Source organism: Zalophus californianus, chromosome 16, assembly GCF_009762305.2.
Source record: "Zalophus californianus isolate mZalCal1 chromosome 16, mZalCal1.pri.v2, whole genome shotgun sequence".
Lineage (NCBI taxonomy): Eukaryota > Metazoa > Chordata > Mammalia > Carnivora > Otariidae > Zalophus > Zalophus californianus.
The window spans coordinates 17198196-17210267 of record NC_045610.1 but is presented as its reverse complement, the minus strand read 5'-3'; the positions used below and the strand labels follow the sequence as shown (position 1 = coordinate 17210267).

General features: G+C 37.4%; 1 protein-coding gene across 7 annotated transcripts in view; it reads right to left on the bottom strand.

Moving 5' to 3' along the window:
- SSH2 (slingshot protein phosphatase 2) overlaps window positions 1-12072 on the bottom strand; it is a 242078-nt gene that overhangs the window by 141473 nt on the left and 88533 nt on the right. For all 7 annotated transcript variants that reach the window (XM_027624644.2, XM_027624637.2, XM_027624639.2 and 4 more), the window contains one exon: window positions 3941-3984. In XM_027624644.2, the coding sequence (XP_027480445.1) occupies window positions 3941-3984 (44 nt within the window). The remainder of the gene's footprint in view (window positions 1-3940; window positions 3985-12072) is intronic.

Here is a 12072-nt window from a genome sequence, read left to right as displayed (position 1 = left end):
TGAAGTGCATAACTTATGTGGTTTCAGAGGTTCATAGCTGGAGAGAAATTCTGCCTCTAATCTCACCCATATCTGATTTAGATGAGATATATTTTTTTAAAGATTTTATTTATTTGACAGAGAGCACAAGCAGGAGGAATGGCAGACAGAGGGAGGGGAAGAAGCAGGCTCCCCGCTGAACAGGGAGTCTGATATGGGACTCGATCCCAGGACCCTGAGATCATGACGAGCCGAAGGCAGATGCTTAATCGACTGAGCTACCCAGGCATGCCCATGATTTAGATGAGATATTTAGATGAGACTTTGGACTTCACACTTAAGAGTAGATGCTAAAATGAGTTAAGACTTTTGGGACTACTGGGATGGAATGAATATTTTATTATTTTTATTTTTTTTATTTTTGACAGAGAGAGACACAGCGAGAGAAGGAACACAAGCAGGGGGAGTGGGAGAGGGAGAAGCAGGCTTCCCGCGGAGCAGAGAGCCTGATGCAGGGCTCGATCCCAGGACCCTGGGATCATGACCTGAGCCGAAGGCAGACGCTTAACAACTGAGCCACCCAGGCGCCCCATGAATATATTTTTTATGTGAGAAGGATATGAGTTGGGGGGGTAGGGTGGAATGTTATGAATTGAATATTTGTGTCCCCCCCCAATCCATATGTTGAAGCCCTAACCCCTAATGTGATGGTATTTAGAGATGGGAGCCTTTGGGAGGAAATTAGGGTTAGATGATGTCATGATGATGTCAGAGGGCTCCCGTGACAGGATTCATGTCTACATATGAGGAAGAGACCAGAGCATTCTCTCTCACACAGCCATATGAGGACACAGCAAGAACACAGCTGTCTGAAATCCAGGAAGAAAGCTCTCACCAGGAACCAAATCTGCCAGCACGTTGAGCTTGGATTTTCCTGCCTCCAAAACTGTAAGAAATAAATTCCTGTCGTTTAAGCCACTTAGTCTATGGTATTTTGTTATAGGAGCCTGAGCTGAATAAGACAGATTGTTCTTTTTCCATTGTGCTTGAGTTGTAAGAGTTCTTTATATATTCTGGACATTGACCCCTTATCAGCTATATTATTCGCAAAAATTTTGATGTAGACTAATTTATCTATTTTTGTTGTTGCCTGTGAACATTGGTTTTTAAAGACTTCATAGTTTGAGCTAATTATATTAAATGATTACTTTTAACTTAAGACTTTCCCAATAAATGGCATTTGGTTAAAATAAGAGATAATTAATGAATCATCTTTTTTATTATGTGGAATTGGCATTAGTTTTATTTTTTTTACTTATTTTTAAATTTTTTATTGTTATGTTAATCACCATACATTACATCATTAGTTTTGGATGTAGTGTTCCATGTTTCATTGTTTGTGCATAACACCCAGTGCTCCATGCAGAACGTGCCCTCTTTCATACCCATCACCAGGATATCCATCCCCCCACCCCCTCCCCTCTAGAACCCTCAGTTTGTTTTTCAGAGTCCATCGTCTCTTATGGTTGGTCTCCCCCTCCGATCCTCCCCCTTCATTCTTCCTCTCCTGCTATCTTCTTCTTTTCCTTTTTTCTTAAAATATGTTGCGTTATTTGTTTCAGAAGTACAGATCTGTGATTCAACAGTCTTGCACAATTCACAGCGCTCACCATAGCACATACCCTCCCCAATGTCTATCACCCAGCCACCCCATCCCTCCCACCCCCCACCACTCCAGCAACCCTCAGTTTGCTTCCTGAGATTAAGAATTCCTCATATCAGTGAGGTCATATGATACATGTCTTTCTCTGATTTATTTCACTCAGCATAACACCCTCCAGTTCCATCCACATCGTTGCAAATGGTAAGATCTCATTCCTTTTGATGGTTGCATAATATTCCATTGTGTATATATACCACATCTTCTTTATCCATTCATCTGTCGATGGACATCTTGGCTCTTTCCACAGTTTGGCTATTGTTTGGCATTAGTTTTAATAATATGCTGTTTACTATTCAATTCTCTACTACAAACCACAACTGAACCCACAAACTGAAAAGGTGAGTTCCGGCATGCTCAGTGAAATGATGCTAATTCAGTGCTGGTTTATTCTCTAATAAGTGATAGGGAATACCAGAATAATCTGCAGTAGTCAAGCACACAAAAAATCAACCTCTTACATACCATCTAGCTACAAGGGGCATTCAATTGGCACTTAAGAGAAGTTTCTTTGTTTTGAGTCAGACTAAAACAATTAGATTTAGAAATAGCCTGGGAAACATACTGAATGTAAGAAATTACAACAGGCAAGTAAATTTTGATTTTTAAAAATGGGTGCTACCAGGGATGCCTGGGTGGCTCAGTCATTAAGCATCTGCCTTCGGCTCAGGTCATGATCCCACGGTCCTGGGATCGAGTCCCACATTGGGCTCCTTGCTCAGTGAGGAGCCTGCTTCTCCCTCTCCCTCTGCTGCTCCCCCTGCTTGTGCTCTCTCTCTCTCTCTCTGACAAATAAATAAAAATCTTTTAAAAAAAAATGGGTGCTACCAGGTTTTTCTTCATTCCTTCTTTGTATAAATGATCCTTTTCTTGTAAAAAGAAGCCTACAAAAACCCTCTGCTAGTCATATTAATGATATATTGCCAACAACTTTAAAAACAGTGGTCTTTATAAAGATTCTTAATGGCTTGACAATTCAGGACTGTGAATGAGAGTAAACTTGCATTGCCTCATCATTATGTAATTTTTGGAACAACAATTATCCCCCAGTAGATGCCAAGTCAATATGTAAGCTTGAAATTAACCCAATGATCTTTACATTTGGCCCTGTAGAAAATTCAGAATCTTTTGGAATCCTTTTTTCACTCTAATGGGAATAAGGTTATGACGCCTCTGGTAATAATTCAGCTAAAATTTTTTTCTGGGTTTCTATCTCTTAGCCCTATGTGAAAGAATGACACTTCACTGTCAGATCTTACCCAAGAGATAGTGAGATATTAAGCTGCAAGCCAAATTTTTCATGCTAACCAAGACAGGAAATTTATTGTCAATAAGCTTCAGTTACTGATGAAAAGGAACTCTTTTTATATAAACTTGCAGTTTACAAGAGTGGTATACAGCAACAAACACTTGATAATTCATCATTAAGGAAGCATTCCCTTTGGCCAGCTTCTCCACATTGAGCATGCTTACTGTATACTTCCTCTGTATCATACAGAACAGCTCATGTGATTGAGTTCAAAGGATACAAATTTGGTAGCATTTAAATGACCACCTTGAACTTACCAGAACTGTTTCTTGGGGGAAAAAGTTGATTTATAAAACCACTTATAGGAGATAACAAAAATATTTATATACTTCCTAAATATCTCTCATAATATTTTTCTTTTAATGGCAGCAGGCACTGGTACCCTTTTAACAATATGCCCACTACTCTGTGAGTATTCATTGCATTTGAAGGACTGGGTAAGTTACTCAGTATATCCTTTGTATTTAGAAGCAAAATATTGACCAATCTATAAGAATTTAAATATCCATCAAAATGAATGACAAACCTAAGTACAAAACTGAAGGCTGAAATGTTCAGTTGATATTTTCCTAAAAGGTAATGAAAATTTACTTTTTTATTACTCAAGATAGTTCTTCAGACTTGAATAAAAATTGGGCCAATATTGGCATACCTGCACTTTCTTAAAGCAATCTACCATTTTATGTATGTATGTATGTATGTGTGTGTGTATAACTGACATACAACATTGTATTAGTTTCATGCGTACAACATAATGCAATCTACCATTTTAAATCTCTGAGTCAGTGACTGGATTCTTAAAGCAATTCCATTTTGAGAGACCAATTAAGCTTCTTGGAAAACCATGATAACCTAATCTGACAAGACTAAGAAAGAATTAGAGAAAAAACATTAACAATAGAAATGCTATAGACTATAACGAACAAACATACCTCCGGGGCTGTGACCGGCATTCCTCCTCCCCACTGTCTGCCTCCTGCAGAGACAGGAAAATGATAAAAAAAACAGTTTAAAACCTGAGGTCATATATCATAATATCAACAACGCAATTTTACTAAGCTTTACATATAGGCATATCTCACTCATCTTGCGCACTTGAACAAATTCTCTCCATAAATAGCAACTTCAACCAAAACAGAAGGTTGATATATATCAGTAGAATTTATTTCTGGAGGAAACTTCAACAATAGCCAATAAATTTCATTGATAACAAAATGCTAATAGTTAAAAGAATTACCTCTGAAAACCAACTAAAGATGTTATGCCACTGTTATGCTATTTCGGATTCAAAATGAGTGGGCATTCTGATTGCCACCAACAAATCTCATTAAGATGTTCTATTAATAATTCTGATCCCCAAAGAACAACCTAAACAATGAGCTACTTCACAAAGTGCTCATGATCAAATCACGAACAGTATCACCCTCAACATAAAGGTTACTAGTTATTATTTATAACGTTCCAGGCTCCTTGATCAACACTTTAAGTACATTGTCCTACTTATTACTTATAAGTAATTCAGAAGGTTGAGGGGCGCCTGGGTGGCTCAGTTGGTCAAGCATCTGACTCTTGGTTTCCACTCAGGTGATGATTTTGGGGTCGCGAGATCAAGCCCAGCATTGGGCTGCACGCTCAGTGCAGAGTCTGCTTGGGATTGTCTCTCTCCTTCTCCCTCTGCCCCTGCCCCTGCTTGCAAGGAATGAATGAATGAATGAATGAATGAATAAATAAAATCTTAAAAAATAATTCAGAAGGCTGATGGTACTATATTTCTCACTGATTCACACAAACACACACACACACACACACACACACACAGCTTAGGATAAATATTTTCAATCAATAAAAAAGCATTGAATCATAGTTTAATTGCAATATTTATTTTTTCTTAGTGGCACATAAAATAATTGAGGGTGTTATAACATTGTAATTTAGATTAAGTGAAATACGGATTTTACAGATGAAGAAACTGAAATTCACAAAGAGGAACTAGGTAAATTGCCCAAGGAAACTCATATGGTGAAGCTAGAATTAAAACTGATAAAAATACTGCCTCCCAACACATTGAAAAAGCATCATTTACTTCTCCCTGGCCCAGGTTAGGTCTTATAAGTTATCACACAGATTTTCATGTACAGAAGAATATTGACATAAAGGAAAAGTGAGAAAAGATGTGAGAATTAATAATACTAAAGTGTTAAGTTTTTCCTTAAGTTTGTTCCCTGACATTTTATATTTGCTTTTTGGTCACTTTTGCTCTATTTGGCAAACATAAAAACTGGAGGACAAAAATAATTTCAAACAGTATGTGTACTGTCTGTCACTGAGCCACCGACATTTTCGAGTTTATGAAACCAAACCCATTCACCTCTATATCATTCTGTCTCCATTCCAGGTCAGCTACTATTACTTAAAACTCTACAACTTTTATTCTCATTTTATTTTCGTTATTGATTAGAGGCATGCCTATTATTTTCCACAAAGGGAAGAACGCAGTAAAGATTCTACCCACAGAGAAAAGACAGGTTAAAGGTCATAGTGTGCTCAACTATTTGCCTGTAGGGGAGGTTTTAGGTTCAGAAGTATTCCCTTTAGGGATTGAAAAGAAGGGTGTTAAAAGGAAAGGAACTGATTGTCTCTAGAGTCAATAGAACCTGGAAAGTTTGCAAGAAAGAAAATGAAAAGATTCAGACAAGCAAATGTAAATGTTAGATATTGAGGCCCAAGGGAACTATAATATAGAGAAATGATATCCTGGAATGTCGTTTAACAAATAGTGCTTCATTATTGTTATTACTGGTTAATAGAGCTCAACTTCTGATGTATTCTTATCATATTTTTTAATTGTATGAAAACTACATAAAGGGTATTCTTAAGATGTATGTAAGTTACGAGGTGCAATAATACAATGAATATCTGTGAACACTGAAGAGCTGACTAGTACTGGGGCACCTGGGTGGCTCAGTTGGTTGAGTGTCTGTCATGATCGCAGGGTTGTGAGATTGAGCCCCGTCCTGGGCTCCATGCTCAGTATAGAGTCTGCTTGAGACCCTTGCCCCCTCCTACTCCTTCCCCCTCTGCACCTCACCCTACTCACATTCTTTCTCTCAAATAAATAAATAAAATCTTTAAAAAAAAAAAAACTTAAAATAAAAAGAGCCAGACTAGTACTGATACCTTTGCATCTGTGTGCTTATTACCTATCTCCCATTCTTATTCTTCTCCCAGGATGTGACTACTACCTTGAATTTTAAGTTTATAATTTTCTTGTTCTCATTCTACTATAAAAAATTTCAAACATAAAAAAGGTTGAAAGACCATATAGTGAATCTGTATATTTACCATATGTATTCTACCATTAATATTTTAATCACATATTAATTTATCTATCTGCCTTTCCATCAATCCATCTTATTTTTTGATGCATTTTAAAGTAGGTTACAGACATCAGTACACTTGCCATTAAATGTATATAATTAATTAGAATTCAGTATTATAGTTTTTTCTTCTTACAGTAAAATTTATATACAATGAAATGCACAAATCTTAAGTGCACCATTCAAAGAGTTTTGAAAACATATATATCTGTGTAAATAAAACTTCTATCAAGAAGCAAAACATTTCTGGGGCACCTGGGTGGCTCAGTTGTTAAGCATCTGCCTTTGGCTCAGGTCATGGTCCCAGGGTCCTGGGATCGAGCTCCGCATTGGGCTCCCTGCTCCGCGGGAAGCCTGCTTCTCCCTCTCCCACTCTCCCTGCTTGTGTTCCCTCTCTCTCTGTGTCTCTCTTTGTCAAAATAAATAAATAAAATCTTAAAAAAAAAAAAAGCAAAACACTTCTATCACTTCAGAATTTTTTCTTGTACCTCTTCTCAGTCAACACCTGGCACCACCCACCCCTAGAGGCAACCACTGTTCTGATTTTTCTACCACAACTTTCCCCCCCAAATTAGCACATAGCATATAATTCCATTTATATGATTCTACTATTCATATAAATGGAATCATATAGTATGTACTCTTTTCTGCGAGGCTTCTTTTACTCAGCATTATGTTTTGAGACTCATCCATGTTGTTGCATTTAACAGGAGCTCATTCCTTTTTATTCCTGAGGATTCCATTGTAGGAATACACCACAGTTTATTCATCTCCTACTGATATATGTGCTCGGGGTGTTTGAATTTTTGTCTATTATGAATAAAACTGTTATATGAGCTTTCCTCTTTTTTTAAAGATTTATTTATTTTAAAGGGATAAAGAGCATGTGAGCAGGGGGAGAGGAAGAGGGAGAGAGAGAATCTCAAGCAGACTCCCCGCTGAGCATGGAGCCTGATGCAGGGCTTGATACCAGGACCCTGAGATCATGACCTGAGCCAAAATCAAGAGCTGGAGGCTTAACTGACTGAGCCACCCAGGAGCCCTCTTTTGTGTGTTTTTTTTTTTTTTGGTGGAAATATGTTTTTGTTTCTCTTGGGTAATGAGATAGATGCATGCATAGTTTTATAGGAAATTGCCAGGCCTTTTTCCAAAGTGCTTGTAACACTTTATACTTAATCAACAATGTATGAAAGTTGCAATTACAGTTTAATTAGCAATTTTCTTCTCCAATGGTTGTTTTCCATGTCCTCAGAAACTTTTGCTTACCCTTTAGTCACAAACACACTCTACCATACTTTTTAAAATGTTGCACAAGGTGTTTTCTCTTCTTCTTTTAAATATTTTATTTATTTATCTGAGATAGAGAAAGAGAGCAAGAGAGCATGCGTGAATTGGGGCAGGAGCAGAGAGAGAGGAAGAGAAGCAGACTCCATGCAGAGCACAGAGCCAGACTCAGGGCTCGACCCCACCACCCTGAGATCATGACCTGAACCAAAACGAAGAGTCAGGTGCTCAACTGACTGACCCACCCAGGTGCTCCTACTCTACCACATTTTTAAATAAAAGCTTTATGGTTTTATATATAAGGTCTAAGGCCCATCCTGAAAAAATATTTGTATATGGTGTGAGTAAGAGGTTCATTTTTTTCCACATGGATATCTAGTTTCAAGTACCATTTGTTGAAGACTTTCCTTTCCTCACTGGATTACTTGGCCCCTTTGTAAAAAATCAAATGATTGTATAGGTGAGTCTACTTCTGGGTTCTTTATTCTGTTCCATTGATCTATTTGTCAATCTTTATGCTAGGACCACACTATCTTGACTACTGTACTTTATACTAAGTTTTGAAGGAAATATAAATCCTCTAACTTGATTCCTCTTTTTCAAGATTGCTTTATCTTCTAGTAAGACTTTTTATCTTGAAATCTGCTTTATCTGATATTAATATAGCCACTACAGACTTATTTATACAAGACATATTTTTCAATCTCTTTGTATTTTAAAGACTGTCTCTTATAAACAAAATATAGTTGCATTTTGGGGAGCCTGGGTGGCACAGTTGGTGGAGCATCTGACTCTTGGTTTCAGCTCAGGTCATGGTCTCAGGGTTGTGGGATCCAGCCCTGCATTGGGTTCTGTACTCAGTGCAGAGTTTGCTTGAGATTCTCTCTCCCTCTGCCCCTCTCCATGCCTCCACCCCGCACACGCTCTCTCTCTGAAATAAGTAAATCTTTAAAATAATAAAGTTGCATCTTGCTTTATCTAGTGTGACAATCTTTGCCTTTTATTTGTAGTGTTTAGTTCATTAACATTTAGTGTAATTTGATAGTTAGATTTGGTTCTATAATGTTACTATTTATTTTCTGTTTGTCACCTACATTTTTTTCCTCTATTCCTCCTTTTCTGTCTTCTTTTGTATTATTTGAATATTTTTTAGAATTTCATTTTTATTTACTTTACTGGCTCTACCTCTTTTCATTATTGTTTAATTCCATTGTCTTTTTAATTACATCTATATTCTTAAACAATATATTATTTAGTTTTGATTGTTTAAGAGTTTTAAAAATTGTACTATATGTATGTAGTCTTCTCAATATGCTTTTTAATTTTTAATTTTTTTTTAAGATTTTATTTATTTGACAGAGAGAGACACAGCAAGAGAGGGAACACAAGCAGGTGGAGTGGGAGAGGGAGAAGCAGGCTTCCCGCGGAGCAGGGAGCCCGATGTAGGCTTGATCCCAGGACCCTGGGATCATGACCTGAGCTGAAGGCAGACGCTTAACGACTGAGCCACCCAGGTGCCCCCCAATATGTTTTAATAGTATTATGCAAACACGATTCATCTACTTATTACATATAACTATATTTCATTTTACTGAGGTAAAAGACTACATTATATGAATATATCAAAGTTTATCCATTCTAATTACATAGATTGTTCCCAATTTTTGGTGACATCTACCATGCCACTATAAACATTCTTGTACGTGTCTTTTGGTCTACATGCATAAGAGTGTCAACACAGGATATAAACCAAGCAGTGGAATTGCAGGGTCACAGAGTAAATAAAGGTTAACATTTACAAGATAGTGCCAAATTATTTTCCAAGGTGGTTGTGCTGATATATACTCCCACCAGGAAAACGTGTTTCAGTTGATCTAAATCCTACCCAACACTTGGAATCATCATGTTTTTATTTTTTGCCAATGGTCTCAATTTGCTTTGCCTTGATTACTAAAAAGGTTGAGCAACCTTTTATGTTTATGGCCTATTACTAACTTCAGAACAGACCAAAAGGGGGATAATTCAAATTATTTTCAGCTCTTTGGTGGATTTTTCTTTCTTTTAAGATTTATTTATTTTAGAGAGAGAGGGATAAAGAAAGTGCTTGTGAGTTGGGGGGGGGGCAAGGGGAGAGGGACAGAATCTCAAGCAGACTCCCTGATGAGCACAGAGCCTGACATGAGGCTCAGTCTCACGACCCTGAGATAATGACCCGAGCCAAAATCAAGAGTCCGACACTTAACCAACTGAGCCACCCAGGTGCCCTGGATTTTTCTACCGGTGAGAATTGTGATGAGAGTATATGGAGAAGTAAAAAGCAAAAACACCCTTGATGCTTCCTTAGTGGGCACAGACAGCCAAAATCAGTTATATCTACAGAGGCATATTTTAATATGCACCATAATTAGACTTGTTCAAGGACACAATGCTAATAAGTGGTATAGTTAGGATTTGAACTCAGGTCTCTCTTTCTGTTCTAACTAGCTTCCTCTAAACTAAAAATCTGACTTTGATACCTATATCCAAAGATAGTGGGTAGGGAGGGAGCCACAAAAGAAAGCATTTCTTTTTCATGGCTTATAATAAAATAATATCATTTATCATCTTTCTTTTATAAGACTTCTACACTTTAAAATAGTGCCAAAGGAGTGGAAAATTCCTTTGGCACACACAAAAAAGCAAGTCAGAGTAGTGCTTCTTTTTTTTTTTATAAAGATTTTATTTATTTGTTTGACAGAGACACAGCAAGAGAGGGAACACAAGCAGGGGGAGTGAAAGAGGGAGAAGCAGGCTTCCCGCTGAGCAGGCGGTTCCATCCCAGGACCCTGGGATCATGACCTGAGCCGAAGGCAGATGCCTAATGACTGAGCCACCCAGGCGTCCCCAGAATAGTACTTCTAATACAAGATCCTCAACTTTTTCTTTCTTAGATTAATATTACAATAGTCAGGGCAATAAATGATTTGCTTCCCATCGCTATTACTCGGAAAAAGAAAAAAACAACTTAGTATATATCAAGGTATTGTAGGCCTTAGAGTAAAATGGATTTAAAAGGAATGAAGAAAATGCTCAATTACGTTTCTTTCAGAATTCATTGCCACAGAAGCAAAAATAAAACACTGCTTATTCAGTAAGTCATGCAGTTATCTTGAATAGTGGCATTTAAATGATAGCTAAAGTAGAATGCTTACTATTCTATTCTAACAAGTTCATATGACAGATAAAACCAACTACCTCGTCAAGTAACTTCACACATTGTCAGGAAAAAGGAAAAAAGCCAAATAGTCAACCTGCTCAGAACATTAGAAATTACCAGGATAAAAGTATAGAGGTAGCTCTTTAGTTTCTTCTTAGTGAATGGACTCATTTCTAAGGTGTAAGCAAGAGATCTAAATAATAAAACGATTAAATATATATTTGTTGCTCTTTTTATATTGCACAGTCCTATTGCTAAATAATTCTTGATGCTCTTAAGAAAAATTCAACCTATAAACAATATGGTATGAGATTCTGAATGTGCATTTAATTTTAAGGTATTCAGGAACCATTAAGTATGAACTAAAAGATTAATGCATTCTTATGAATCTACTACCTGAGCATAAAAGTAGGTTGCTAAGTAAAAGATGTTTGGAAAAATATAAGCACCCAAGTGATATTTGCTGATGAGTAGGCTGGGGAGAGGGAAGTGCTGCTAGCCTTGAAAAACACTGCACTATGTAGGTGTTAAGTACCTTCCCAAACCTTATTGTTTAAGATTCTTTCCACTTTCCATATTCTCCAACCCAAGTGGACTCATTCATTATACTTCAAAAGTACCTATTAACTTCCTTTGTCCACACTGTTTCATCAGTGTGGAAGGCCCCTCTCCCCTCCTATATCTCTCCCCAGCTTTGAAAGATGGTTTCAAAAGCCTGAAGTTCATGACATTTTTTTAAATCACCTGATAGGCTGTCTGTCTCCCTCCAAACTTAACAGTTACTGTGCATCTTTCTTGTGGCACCACCCAGCTCTGCTTATGGGTTACCATTGAGAGCTGTTGCTGGGTGTCTTTTGTCTACAATCCTTTAAAAATTTTTTTTAAAGATTTTATTGATTTGTCAGAGAGAAGACAGGAAGACAGAGAGAGGGAGAGAGATAGAAAGACAGAGAGAGAGGGAGAACACAAGCAGGGGGAGTGAGCCTGATGTGGAACTCGATCCCTGGACCCTGGGATCATGATCTGAGACAAAGGCAGATACTTAACCAGCTGAGCCACTCAGGCAGCCCCAAAATTTGTTTAATATGTGCAACTTAACTCACCCACTTGTGAAAATTTCAGAATTGCTACACTGTCTTTTCTATCATCAGAGATTCAACTCTGAGGCTACTTGGTTTTTTTAAAAAAGCAACAAGTTTCCTGTGTT